Source organism: Catharus ustulatus, chromosome 2 (genome assembly GCF_009819885.2).
Source record: "Catharus ustulatus isolate bCatUst1 chromosome 2, bCatUst1.pri.v2, whole genome shotgun sequence".
NCBI classification, from domain to species: Eukaryota; Metazoa; Chordata; class Aves; order Passeriformes; family Turdidae; genus Catharus; species Catharus ustulatus.
This window is the reverse complement of record NC_046222.1, coordinates 82083091-82098312: the sequence shown is the minus strand read 5'-3', so window position 1 is coordinate 82098312 and position 15222 is coordinate 82083091. Positions and strand designations below refer to the sequence as shown.

Sequence of the window (15222 nt, the reverse complement as noted above, 5' to 3'; positions counted from 1 at the left end):
AGACAGTTGTTGCTGTTACTGTCATATTACTTGGAAGCATCTAAATGAGCAAGGTTTATGCACTGCAAATGGTGACACAAGCCCTGCCATTAATTTTTAAACCATATTTTTTTCCTAATATGATGCTGAAACACTAAATGCAGAAGATGTATGTATAGGTACTATCTTTCTTTATCATGAACAAGAACATGAATTAAGAATCGACTTTTCCTTCTGCACAGATTCATGCACAGACACATGAAATGAAATGTGATCTATCTTCCAGTTGAAAGAGTAGTGCGAATGTATTTCCTGTTTAGATTAATCTTCCAGAGGCTAGTAATATAAACTTTCTGTATATTGGAAAAATCTCTAGTCTTTATTGAGCAGAAGCTAAAACATCAAACAGAAGGAGGTAGATTTTAATCCAGATTTACAAGGTGAAATTTCCATTGAATACAAGTGCTGCAACCTTCAAATCAACAATTTTCATTTGAGTCTAGCTATCCTTGTAGATACCTGATGATACCATGGCAACAAGTATGATTAGCAGTATGATAAGAACTATGTATCAATCTTATAGACTAAAATCTCCTTTGTGCACATCTGATTCATAGAGCCCAGCTCCCATACCAAGAATTATGGTTACATTTAGACATCTTCGAATTGGATCTCTGAATTATTCATCCAGATTCTATTCGCCCTCAGTGGGGAGAAGGGGGTAATTCAGATTCTTGTCTTCTCTAAATGAGTATTTTAGGCAAGCTCTGGAGGTGCTATCTCCATCTATTAGTAAAAGAATGAAGTGATAGCTGAGACTTTGATTGCAACACCAGAAACATGGAAAGTTAGGACAAATAAATCCCACTTCATGTTTATCTGGTTTGATAGGGCACAGATGTGCAAACTTTAGCCTAGATATCTTACTTTTCTTTACCCTAACAGCCAAGTTCAGCAACCACAAAATTTTTCAATGTCCACCAAGTGAAGACCCCTGACTGTGCCATTTCTTAGCCTACTGTTTGACGAAAGTCTGGTGATTAGGAGTGGATTCTATCCACAGGTTTTGGATTTTCCACCTCTCTAACACTGATCCATAGTACCATTCACACCCCTAAGACTTTCCTGGAAATGAGATGATGACTCTCAGTGGGTCTTCACACCCATCAGGTAAAGGAAGTTCAATTAGTACTAAAAAGTCCATTTTAGAAGATGATCAAGCACACACTGTGTTCCACAAGACATCACTCTTCAGGCAAGACAGAAACTGCATGGCAGTCATGCTTTGTGCATTTTCTTTGACAACTAATTAAGGCAGAGATCTGTGGCTCCTGTCACTGTTGGGAGATGGCCTTTCCTTGCCCATGCTTGTCAGGGTCTGAGCAGCAGGCAGACCCATTCCACCTGAAGGCAGAGGCAGCCACTGTAACAAAGCTCTGTCTTAGCAACCACCTCACGCACGGTCAGAATGCAGTGCATCAGATACAGCGGCGTGCACAGCCATCCACCTGGGGGATGGAATAATATCACCATTTTTAAAAACAGGACTCTGTCAGGTCTCCCAGGAGGGTTCTGACAGCCACCATCATTCATCCACCTTTGCCACCTGGAACTGATATTAACCATGGGGGGAAAACTGATTGCACAGACTTAAACTTAGATATTACTCTGAGACAGAAACTGAGATTAAACAAAACTAAGCAAACACTTACTTTTGGAGAATCAATCAAAGCCTAAATCTAACACCAAATGACCACAATGAATGTGGTAAAACATACTTATTCATTTTGCATATTGCATCCAAATTGCTAATAAGAAACAAGACTGTCTAAACATGCAAAACATACAACTGGAGGAGCTGCACATTTCGGGAATCATCTGCTGAGTAACATCACAAAGGGTTATCAAATACAACAGCACAGTGTCTAAGGGTTTTAGGGTAGTAGCTTGTGGGTAGCCAGTGGGCTCCTAAAGCACTTCTGCAAGCCTGTCATCTTCACCCTTAAGAGTGCAACCCAAACCTCCAGAGTTATGATGTATTTTGCAGGCTCATTGTTTGTATTTTATCCTGTGGCCTCAGTATGCAGATCTTTGGAAAATTACTTTCAGAACTTTAAATCCTATAAGATTTATACCTTCTGGATTTTATTCTAGGGTCTCTTGAGGAAAAAAAATCTTGAGGATAAACATCCTATCCCAGGAAAATTGTGCTACCATGGCATGTATTTAACAGTTCATGATGGTGGACCAAATGGAGTCTAACAATACCGAAATGAAAACTTCACTTTTAGGAGTGCGCCGGAGGATTCCCTGGCCTATTCAGATCAATGTCTGAATACAATCCTGTTACTTTTAGTATTTTATAGTCAAAATGCAAAGCAGATTATATTTTTTAAGTAATACTTTCTATTTCATGTTGTTTTGGAGCAATGGGAAAAAGTTGCTCACAACTGATGTTAGGTTACCATCACATTTTTTCACTACAACAGAAAACACAGCACAATGGAATAAAAAAGTTTAAAACAGACTTAAAGTACATTGGAATTTATTCCTAAAAAGGGTAGTTCAGGATATTTTCCTCATGTAAATTGAGACTTTATCTACTTCTAGTTTAAATAAATCAGAAGGGACTCTAGAAGAATATTCTCTCAGAAAAAAATGACACAGTATATTCCTCTCCCCAGGGTAAAGAGCATAAAAGGTGTTCTTTCTCAGCCAGGGTGCATGCTCATCCACTAATCTATGCAGCCACTGTACTGTACGTGAATGCAGATCACCCATGAATGCCACAGCCAATTTCTCAGTTGCCTGTCCCATACTATGCATGTGCATTATGTATTATATGTTTAATAGTGCATCAGCTCCCTGGTGGAAAATCAAGAAAACTGCTGTGTCCTCCTGAAAGAAAATGTGGAATAATTTTATACACGTCCAGCCAGGCCAGGCTGCAGTGTGTTCTCGGGAGAAATTCCAGCTGAATTAAGACAGCTCTGCTGTTCAGTGATGTGGTGGGTACAGAGGTACTTGGGGTAGCTCAAACACAGGAAGCAGCATGGCTGGATCAGCATGGTGCTCTCTGTAGACTAATTAGTCCTGCTAAGAAGTCCCAGCTAAATGCAAATCTGTGCAGTGTTCCCGCCTTATCCTTGGGCTGTGCTGAATGAGCTCTGCTGAGGAAGGCTTTTCTGTCTGGAACCAGGCACCTCTAACAGCCACAAAATTTATGAAGCTGTAAAGCATAAGGAGATTGGCCAGCAAGACAGGGGCAGTTTAAGGGAGAGAGCCCAGGTAGGCCTAGGAACTCTTCCTCTGCTCCAGGCATTTGCTCCACATGCCCTTGTGGAGTTTGAGACTATGGGGATGCTTATACCAGTTTTTACACTGGAGGAATACACAGTTTTTTTCTAGGGATGAGGCATCATCCTTGAGGTGAGACAAAGATACTGGAAGGCAATAGCAGCTCTGGGCATGTGGCAAAATTAAATTAGAATGCAAAATTACAGAAAGAACTGCTAGTATTTTAGCCTACAAGACACACACACACAAAGTAAAGATGGTGAAGATGAAACTTATACAGGTGTTTTGTCCAGCATTGTACAAATACAAATGGGAATGAAGTGAAGAATAAGAATACCAAAGCTTACACCATGTTGCATTGTCCTCCAGATAGTCCTCTGGGAAGCAAGAGGGAAACAGATTCAGGGAACAGAAAAACAAAACAAAACAAAACAAAATAAACCACAGGTTATACCAAACAGGCAACCACAGAGAAGATAACGAGTCTTTATAAGCAGTTGATTTTAAATGAGAAACTTTAGATCATTCTCAGTGATCAGTGGTTAAAATTATTTAATTTTTGACAAATTTTAAATTTACTGATATTCAGATGTATTTGCTAGATGCCTGGACTAAGACTGTACCTTTTTGGCCCTTTGTAGTAGAGGGATATGGAAAGATTTCTCTGAGCTGTGCAAATGTATAGTTTAGAATGAGATGAATTGTGCTTTAGAAATGTGTGATCTCAAACCAGTTGCCTAAGCCCATGATTAGACAACTGAATGAAGGCCTTTATTTCTCTCAGTAAAAATGACAGTCATCTGGACTCAAATTAAGGTAGCTGGTTCTAGGTACCTGCACTATGAATTTCTATACTGAATCAGAAAAGTCCTAATTTTTGCTGCTGCTGCAGTCAGTATGAGGTGGAATACAGTTAGCGAAATGTAGGCAGAGCAAGTGAATTTAGCAGCTCTGAGATATTCCATCTTACCTCCAACCAGGTCTCCTGTAACCCTGGACATCTTGAAGAGCACAGGCATCTCAAAGACCATGAGGTGACTACATTTATGTAGCCAAATTTCACATGGTGCATCCTGCAGAGAACAGCTGGGGCTCAGTTCTGTTCTCTCACTTGGATGCCTCATAGTGAACATCCTCTAGGGTGCTCTATCCAGACTTCAACTGCTAGTCCAGGGGAGTATAAGCATCTCAAATTACTGTTCTATCTTCCAGCTCAGTTAGATGACTTAAATACTCCAAGGCATTTCAGTCTTATCTATCTACATGTGGATATTCAACTGAGTCTTTTATTTCCCAGTCTTTGAGTGATGTCTGTGACAGATGGGGTGAATCACTCTCCAAAGATGTGTGTCTCTCTCCATTGACTTCAGAAAGAACCTGACTTTTAGGCCCAATGCTGTGAAGATGTCATTGAATTGTCTGAGCATAAGCATCTTGAATTGGTTGAGTTTCTGTAGTGTATTCAGGCCAGATCCCCTCTGCTGCTCCAGAAGTCTCCTTTAGTCCTCTGCTGGTCCTATATTTCAGGTACCCCAGGATGTCTCAGATGATGCTTTTCATCCCTGCTGAGACAAGTCTCTCAAGCTCTACACAACTTCTTAAATACATCAGATGCTTTAAAACCGCATATACCACAGCTTTTGGGGGATATTGAAATTTTTCCACATTTCTTATAATTAATTTTGATCTATTTCTTATTTGTTAAGCCTTACTTGTTACAGCTATGACAGTAACACAGAAAAATCACTTTCCCTTTTAAAATAGAATGGCTGGATTAATCACATAAGCTCAGGCAAGGATGAAGAAGCACTTTCTTAGATGGGTTTAGTACCTGGTGATTTTAGCATAGGTGTCTTATGAAGGCTGCTTTGTGCAAAATACCTGATAAAATATGCCCAACTGAATTAAGTTTATAATTGGGGATATGAGCAGAACTAAAACAGAATTTGGTTCAAATATGCGGCATGTTTGTATAACACTGAGATTGCAGAGGAAATATTTTCTAAATTTGGTTTCTTCTGCTGTCAAAGGCAGATAAAAGCAGAATGGCTTGTCACTTCTTTTGAGGTTTTTGTAACTGTATGTTTGGACTTTGCAGTGACAGTTTAAAGTTAAGTGGTCTGACAGTGTTTCATGAAAACAAACTCCAGAACAGACTTCTAAAAGCATTGATATAACACTGAACAGTCTTCTGAATCACAAGAGAAGATTTCTTTCTTATATCTATAACAATCAAAACAATCTTTAAGTGTTTGAAAATACCTACAAAATACTAATATTGCAGTGTATGTATATGAAGTAAGCAACAGAAATGATCAGTGTGTAGACAAGAAATCTGCTGTGCATGGGGTCCCCTTTACATCCTGTTAACAATGCAAGGGTTAGGAGTGTCCAAATGAAGCTAGTCCTCCAAGCTCTGGCTAGAGTTAATGAAGAGAGATACATCATTGAGGAAATGATTCAGCACATGGAAAGCTGAGGTTCTAACACAGGTTAAACGGTGTTTCTGTGAGGCAGGAGTGTAGCATTTATATCCTTCTGGGTAAAATTACCCAAGATGGTGTGAGATGCAGGCAGTGACCTTTCCCAAGAGTTGCTAAGGGATTACAGCTCTAAAATAAGGTCTTCTGCTCTAATCCACGTAAACTACCTTTCCTAGCTCCACTGAGATCAGCAGCCATCTCTGAATTGAGAGATGGCTGGTCTCAGCCCAGAAGGGGACAACACATTCATCATTGCCGTTTGAAGATGGATTTGATACCAACACTCATCATTAACAGACCATAAATAGTAATTATCAGCAGCAAGAATAGGAATTTGATTTGAAAATTTTTTAGATTAAGAGCAGCAATATTAAACTTCTTGTTTTTTCCCTGAAATACTGCATGAACAAAACTAGTTAAATCATATGGAAATAAATTCCCCTTTCAAAGTCTAGAAGTTACAAAAAATTATCTGCATTGGCAACTTTCATTAGTTTCAGCCTTTAAAGGCTGGCAGCATGGGACACACCTCTGCTTTATTCAGTGTGTCGCTCAGTATTTTACAAGTTAGCATTTAAAAAAGGATATTAATATGTTCAGAATTATTCTTCTTATGTCAATATGTAATGTATCTTAAACCTTCCTTTTTCATTTAAAAAATTCTTGAACTGTTCTTACATGATCAAGCCAATCCAAGCTGAGCTGTGCTTTCAGTCCCTTGATTTTTAGGTTCTTTCTCCCATTTCAGCTGTTTGCAACCTTTAGATTTGACAAAGCATGATTGAAACACAAAGGCTTTGGTGACCTTTCACTTCACTTTGGCCAATTCTACATTAAGATCCAGGCCTCTGCTCCGAGCAATGCAGAAGGACTGGTTCTCTGAATCTAAAGTGAAAGGGTAAAACAAGGATCCTATCAAATATAGGTTGAGTATTGCTAGTCAGATTTTTAGCCTGAGATATTGCACTGCACTATGATCCTGCTGTGGTAGGATCTACAGTGGAGGTAAGCATCTTCTCTGCTTCTCCTTTTAGGATAACCAGGCTACACTATTTCCAGAAGTATACAGAACTAACAAATTATGTCTTTTGCTGCAGGGTAATCCCATGTCTTGACTAGAAATGCCATGTTATTTTCCTACTGAGTTGCCATGAAAATTGACAGAATGGAGTACAGCATAGACAGAAGTGATTGGAAAGACTTGGCACTGTGAGAAACTGCTGTGACCATCACATGAATGACAGCATCAGGAAGATATTCAGGTCCTCATCTGCATTGGTATATTTGTATGCTCTCTTTGGCAAGACAGACCAGTGCTCTGCAAGTGTGCAGCAATAAGCTGAGGGCATGTGATACACCTTTTTTAAAATCAGAAACTCTTCAGTTGTGCTCATTGGTTTTACCTAGAGATGATTGCTGGGATGGTACTAACAGCTGTAGTATTTAGCCCTCCATAAATCTATAGATGTACAAATAGCAGGAACATGAAAGTCTGAAATATAAATTCGATGATTGGTAGTAAAGATAATAATCTTATGTTAAAGAATTTTTTTCCCAAAATGATCAAATGAGTAAAGCAAGATTAACAATCACTGAAATTTTAGCTGACTAAAGTAAATTGTTGAGATAGATGGAAATAAAGCAGTGGTAATTTTATAATTAAGTAAAGAAGTGAAACAAATTGAGATGCCTTTGTAAGGGTGTAAGTTAAAGAACTAGGTGATAAAAATGACCTTAATACATAGTTTTTTATAAAATAAAAAAATATAAAATAGTGTCGTAGACCACTTTTGATACATAGTTTATACAGAAAATACCTGCAAAGGCTTATGCAGTTTTTGGACTCTAGGAGGGAGTTAATTCTCTTCTAACATGTCTAATACATAAAAACTGAACCATACTGCTCTCCTACAATGAAATTCTATACCATTTCAAATGGAGAAAAAAAGCTTTACTGAGTGCTGGAACAGCTGGCAGTGAAACTACAAAGAGCAATTATAAAATTATTAAATCAGGAGATTACCACCTTCTAGTATATAGCCAAGCCTTTTGTACTGATCTGAAAATTGACTATATTTTGCCTTACCAGCCTATCCAAACTTGTGCCAGCAGCAGTTGTAGGTCTCTCCTCTGGGTTATATGGTCTAAACCGGGTATTGAAGTTTTCAGGGACAGAACGGGAAGATCTCAGGGCAGGTGCTGGTTTAGGTTGGCCACATCCTTGGAAAACCTGGAAAAGACATTCTTGGTTATATGTTGGTTATATGAAAATCATAAAAAAAAAGAAATCTGGTATTTTGCAGCCTCTTTATTCTTCTTTTGTATACTTTAAACAAGATTTGATTGGTATTTTTATACTAGTGAATTGAGTGCCTGGGCTGCATTAAAACTCAGGTTAATTATTTAGCATTGTTAATCACTTGGTGAAGGTATAGAAACATACAGGGACCTTAAACCCCCTTTCATTTATGAAGGTGATTATTATGAGAAATTAACATCTGAAAGCATCTTAATTGCTGTCTTTCCAGGAAGAAAAATGCACCAAAGGATGTCCTTTGTGGCAGGACATATTTGATAACTGTTTTCAGTTTTGTTAAAATGTGGTATTCACCCAGAATCATAGGTTATCCATAATCGTTACCTACAGCTCTTTCTACCTTGCAATCTTATTTGTAGTCTTAGAGAAAAGGTCAATGATGAAATAGTCTTGTAACTGGATAACTTTCTCATTCCCTACCAATATCCTCACTAGAAGAGGGGTAGGGTAGACTACCACTGTGGACAACAGTGATAATTATTTTCTGCTAGTATATTTGTTTTCTGGATATAGAAAATAATGTTCCGGTTATGAAATTTTTCATATACTTCCATTTGGAAAAAAGTTTCAGTATTGTGTATCTGGAAGGTACTAAGGGACACCAGAGAACACTTTTGACTACTGGATATCAAGCATATTTCCCAGTGGCATTTTCACACATCTGAAAAGAGGTACAATATCCACTGAGTTAAAATTTTCAAGTGCTCTCCTGAAGTAGAATTCTAGTGTTTGCTTTCATATCAGCTTTTTCAGTTTTAGAATCACCCTTCTGGTTTTGTGACCATTGTATTTTGGCTGTTTCATCATTTTACCTCCATTCAAAAGAAAAAAATTAAAGGGCAGAAATTCACATCAAATATATTATATAAAACCCTGATGCCATACACAGACTGTTTGAATGAGCTTTGTGGGGGTGGAAAGGATGCAGATGCTGTGTTTTGGTTGTAGGACCAAATTACCCTTTTTTGTGCGGCTATGTTGGTTTCTGTGGCCAGGTTTTGGTAGTGGGGGACTACAGGAGTGGCTTCTATGAGAAGCTGCTGGCAGCTTCCCCCATGTCCAGCAGAACTGATGCCAGCCACCTGCAGGACAGACACTCTGCTGCCCAAGGCTGGGCCAATAAGAAATTATAGTAATGCCTCTGTGATAATGTATTTAAGAAGGAAAAAAAAGTCATTGTGAGGTGAAATTGTGGCCAGAGAAGAGTGAGCTGAGAACATGTGAGATGAACAGCTCTGCAGACACCAAGGTCAGTGCAGAAGGAGGGGCAGGAGGTGCTGCAGATGCCAGAGCTGAGATTCCCCTGCAGCCCCTGGTGCACCCATGGTGATGGTGCTGTGCCCCTGCAGCCCACGGAGGTCCATGGGGACACAAAGATCCACCCTCAACCCATGGAGGTCCATGGGGACACAGAGATCCACCCTCAGCCCATGGAGGTCCATGGGGACACAAAGATCCACCCTCAGCTCATGGAGGTCCATGGGGACACAGAGATCCACCCACAGCCCATGGAACAGACCCACACCAGAGCAGGTGGGTGCCTGAGAGGAGGCTGTGACCCCATGGGGGGCTGCCTGTGCTGGAGCAGGGTCCTGGCAGGGACCTGCAGACCTGTGGAGAGAGGAGCCCACGCTGGAGCAGGATTCCTGGTAGGACTTGTGACCCTGGGAAGGGACCCACCCTGGAGCAGGCCGTGCCTGAAGGACTGCACCCTGTGGAAGGAAGAGTGACCCAAGTCCATGGGTCCATGCAACTTCTCTTTCTTTCAGGGTACATTAAATTGGCTCTCAAGTTTCCTGATGCTAATTTAGAGGCCCCAAATGATTCAAAATTTGCTGAAAGAAGCTGATTCATACTAAACATATGTCCAATCATCAGTTCTCCTTTGGCTAAAAGTCCAGCAAGTCAGCTGTTGTATGGCCATTGGGATTTTTAATTTATGAGTGGAATACTGTTTGTTCTGGTTTAAGAATATCTGTTTTAAGAATTTCAAGCCTCCCTAGTCCTGAGGACTATTGGACAATAAATTAATTTAATAAACTAAGAAAAATGATTTCAGCTTCTAAAGCTCTAAATCTTTCATCAGGAAAGAATCTCATTTTTCCTCTGTGAAGAAAATTCAGCTAAGATTAATATTCAGAATTTGCACATGATTTTGTAGGATAGTGTACCATTTAAAGGGTGAAATCTATATGTTAAGAGCATGAATTATAAAAGTTTATTGAAGTTTCTTCTGACTTGAGATAAGTTATGCACTGAAAACATAATTGTTCATTTAGATACCTATGAAATCCCATTTACTCAATTAAAAAACTGGGTATTTGCCTACAAAGCAAGCAACAATTATCCAAAACATACAACTAATTCTCAGGAGAAAGGAAAGTGAGGGCACATATCCTTAAATGTCCCAGTGTGTGATTGTTAAGCTACTTGTATGACCATGTGGTGCAACTGCAAGTCTGCATAATTTGTATTTTATCTTTCTTATGATGTACTGAAAAAAACCCAACAGGGACTTTGTGGCATTTATCTTCATACAAATAGTTGCAGCAAGTGGTTTTATACAAACAAATTTACATACAGTCAGGCAATAACAGAGATGGAAACCAGACAGTAATATTTACATCACAGAAAAAGAACTTGCTTTTTAAATGACCTAACAGAAATGCAGTAAGGATACAATATTCAGTAACCGAATTTTGAGTGCAAAAGAGACATTTTAAAATTTGCATCCTGGTATTAATTGGCAGAACACAAAATGTAAATATGATAACTGATATTGACAAATGCTTCCTAAGAAGAAGCATATGAAATATTTCCATTACAATGATACTGAGAGGTACTGAATAATTCCAGGAAAAATATTCAGGTGTTTCATTACACCTGCTGTGAATTGGTAGCATAAACCCACTCTCTAAAACCATATTTTTTATATATAATTGGTGCAATCCATTTCATCTGAATTTCTAGGATGGATTCCATTTGAAATTAAGAAAGCTGAATTTAGTTAGCATCGTGCATGTGTCTACATTTAAGCTATACATCTAAGATAGGGGAGATCAAAACCTTCCTTCTGTTTCTCTCTCATCAGCACCTACAGTAGTTTGGGATGTTCTGGGGTATCTGAGACACCTGTTAAGATTTTATAGCATGAACCCATTCCCCACTGAACTGCAGTTAAAGCTCAAATGGACCAAATCTCTGTGGTCAGGGATATGAACCAAGGCATGAGAACAAGTCAACAGAGCCAGTGAAGAATTAAATCTCTTGAGCTGACTAAATGGAAGTATCTCCTTCAGACCTAGGATGTAGATACTGTAGAAAAAAGAGCCCTTTTCCCAGGAGAATTTGAAGTTTAGAATTTTTATGGAAGACATAGCTTGTTCTCTGTGAAGCCTTGGGTCATACTGTTATTTAGCCATGTGCTCAGTGTTTCCAGCTGAGTGTCTCTATACGATTCTGCTCCACTGACTCTTCAGATAGAATAGCATTGATTTTTTACCTGAAATGCCATTATATTTTTCCTGCACAGAGCTCTGGAAAGAACACAGATAAATGAAGAGGTTTCCTTAATATGAAACTTGTGGACTATTTTAAGAAGAACCTTGGATGTAGTTCTGTGAAGATATCCTCCTTATAAATAATGCATAGGTAGTCTGCTATGTCATGGAGCTCATTCATCCATTTAGCTGAAGTAATTGCTGAGAAGGAACATATATTTATAGGTTAAAATGGCACATCCATCAACTCAGATAAAAGAAGATTTAAGACTTACTAAGGGGAAACTCACTTATGGGATAGACTGTATGAAAGTGAAAAAATCTGGTCATGGCAGCCAAATGGCTCTTACAGCAGCCTAACATACCTGTATAGTACCAGACTGTGACAGAAAATAGTTCAATATGTTGTGTTTTGAGCAGAAATGGAGACAGGATTGTGCTGATGCAACCAGTTTAGGAAATGTTTCCATTTTGAAAAAAAAAAAAAAAAGATGTTATAACATCTTTTGTGCTGTTTTTTGAGTTTTCCTCCACTTGTGAATGAGCAATCTATGCAGATATCAACTAGTAAACATTCATATTTTAAAAATGGAGCAGATGTAGCATTTACTTTTTGACTTGAATCAGGAATCAAAGGTGTTGGTACTGACAGCCTTGTGGGAAAATTGTGAAGGCTCTCAAAACATGTTTGTTTTAGCCAAGATTGAAATGAACATTTATATGTATGACTACCTGAATTACCTCAGGGAGAATAAGAATGAAAATAAGGTAAATGTATGCTATGACTAAGTCTTGGACATGAGCTGAACCTTGAGAAACAATGCACAAAATGTAAAAATTTTGCCTGAGAAATAATCAACAGGTTGCTGAGCACTGAATTTGGCACTATACTGTTCAAATACCAAAAAGGTGTCACTGAAGAATAACAAAGAGGTTTCAATAAGGAGGATATCCTGTCTCAGCTGTGATAAGCAGAAATTCAAGGTAAATCTATAGCACCCTGACTTCTGCCAGAGGCAACCTTCAGGAAACATTACTGTAGTCTGGGTAGACCCAGGCTGCAAAGCTAGCTCTTAAAAGGTACTGATGTCTTGGAAGGCACCTCAGGCAGCCCAGGCTCATTGCTTTGCACTCTCTGTGGTTTGGTTTGGGCAAGGTACTCTGTAAAAATGGCTGCAGGTGTCAGATGATGAATCTAGGGAAACTGGTTTTGATGACCATCAGTCCTTGTCTTCTCTTGGAGAAGGGAAACTTTGGGCATATTCAGAGCACATATATCCTTCCATCAGCAAGGGGCTTTGGGGTGTGACTTTCTATGACACTGCTCTTTCTTGACGAGTATCTCCAGTTGTCACAGCTGTCAGGAATGGGACTTTCCCTGTGGCAAAATTAGGACTGTGTGTGTCTGTCATTAAGGGACATGACAGTCATGCAGGTGAGCAGTCAGGAAGCCTAGAGATTTATGGTCAGACTTCTGAGGCAGCCAGTGCTGAACACACACTGCTGAGAAATACCAAGAAAACAGAGAAAGATTGCAGCCTCAGCATGAATTGGAGGATCTTAACATAATACTAGCTCATGTTTCATGTCAACTGTGCTAGAGGAATCGACTATAATCATCACACAAAGAAGAAAAGTTAATGGCTTAGCAACAAAGATGCTCTGTTTTAAGCATTGAGAGATACTGGGATGTGTCTGAGTCTGAATGTCCTTGGTCAGCAGGACAAAGATAGAAGAGGTACATGTGGTGTCTATAATCCTCTGTCTCAGTATTGACATGCAGCCATCAAAAAAGGAAGACAGAGGGTTTGTGTCTTCTAAGGAAATGAAAAACAAGGAGTGAACTAAAGCAATAAAGCCTTGACTGTTTCCACTGATTAATTGTTAAGTCATCGGCTTTTTCTTAGACTTTTGGAATAGGGAAATTTTGTATAACTATTTGAAGCAGGAGTGCTGGATTTTGGATTAAATAAGGTCTGGTTTTTCTGCCTACAAAGAGGATGAAGTAACTGAGAGCTCCTTGAGGAAGAAACCCTTTGTTTTCATTTTCCCCACTCCTTTTAAAAGAAAACCAAGATTATATAACATGGCTGAAAATTCTCAAACATCAATCAGATTTTTTGGTAGAAAAGGCTGCATGTCAGCAGTGAAAAACCATCTATATGTATGTGGGTGTTGCAGGCATAACATTATTAGTGCATCATCATTTTTCCACTGTAAAAAGGTACTAACTGAGTTGTTGAAAAATAGCTATAATTCCTAGTCACCACATTTTTCAGTAGGTACAGTCAAATAAAAGGTGCAAAATTGTCTGAAGAATGAGAAAATAGAAAAGATCATGATTTCAACACCCTGATTGAAGCTTTCTGAATGGCATCTCAGAATAATTGACAAGAGTGGCTTTTCTCCCACACTAGGTCTACGATTGCATTCCATGCACCCCATTACATCTGGTGAGGTATCTGCCATTTACACCAAAGCTCTAAGTGGTCAATATGTACAAGGGGGAAAAACTGGATGACAAAGGACAAAGTCTACTTGTATATCATCTCTGCAGGTCTGCCGCCTGGCATAGAGGAGGACAGCACTACACCCAAGGACTTTGCCTTTTATTAAGGGGTAAAGTATTTCCATGTTACATGAAAAATGATGGATATAACCTGGGAGATCAAGGAAATCACATTTCAGGAGAATAATGGTCTACAGAGACTATACAAAGGTCTCTCAAGGATAGATAGTGCTGTTATCTATGAAAATATAATGAAATAAATTTTCTTGATATAATTTCTGTTCTACAAGATTTAAAAAAATGTTGTCAAAAGTTTCTCTTAGAGGAAAAACTTTTGCATTGCAAATGCCATTGCTATTAATCTTTACAGCAAATAAAATATTTTTGAAGGACAGGGAAAACAGTCTGCTCTGGTGCAAACAAGTAGTGAGATGAGCTCATGCCAAAACATCATTGGACTCCAGCAGGGGATGCAGCTTTCCAGCTAATGGAAAAACTTTGAAAACCAAACAAGTAAAAAGGAAGAAGAAATACACCTGGGCCTGGGGTGAGTTTTAAGTGAAAATAATTTTTGTTTCTTTTTTGAGGTAAGGGCTGAGTTTGCTGAAGCTAGACTTTACTTCCCAAAATATTTGAGAGAATTTGGCTGTTAAAACACCTTGATCACTGGCGCCAGAATAAAGTCTCATCCTGCAGGATGTAGACTGCTTTTAAAATCCAAGGAACGTCATGTAGGTTGAAAGCAAAAGCCCTATTGAAGGAAACTTTCAGCAACCTGCAGCACTGGGGCCATAAAAAGCATCTAATTTTGGGTTGACAGGAAGAATGTAAATCTCAGGCTCCTGCTTTTTGTCCCCACTTTTTTCCCCAGCTACAGCAGCTTCCTTACAAGCAATGGAAAACCACTGACTTGGCAGTCTGGCCAGCACCTAACTGAGTACTGGGAGTTAAAGGGAGATAGGAGCTCCTAATGCAGGTGGCTTGGCAAACTGTTGACTTTGGAATTTTAACCACAATGCACTTATGAATATTAAGGCAAAGCTATTAATTGTTGACTATTGGCTTCACAGTACCTGCTACTGAATTCAAAGAATCTTATTAACATGGGGTTCAGAGGTGGTGGCGATCTGTGTATAC

The 15222-nt window shown here is 39.0% G+C and overlaps 1 protein-coding gene across 1 annotated transcript in view; it reads right to left on the bottom strand.

The window, feature by feature from the left end:
- Window positions 1-15222, bottom strand: part of GPC6 (glypican 6) — a 753126-nt gene that overhangs the window by 63056 nt on the left and 674848 nt on the right. The window contains exon 6 of the mRNA XM_042778993.1: window positions 7846-7989. Coding sequence (XP_042634927.1) covers window positions 7846-7989 — 144 coding nt within the window. The remainder of the gene's footprint in view (window positions 1-7845; window positions 7990-15222) is intronic.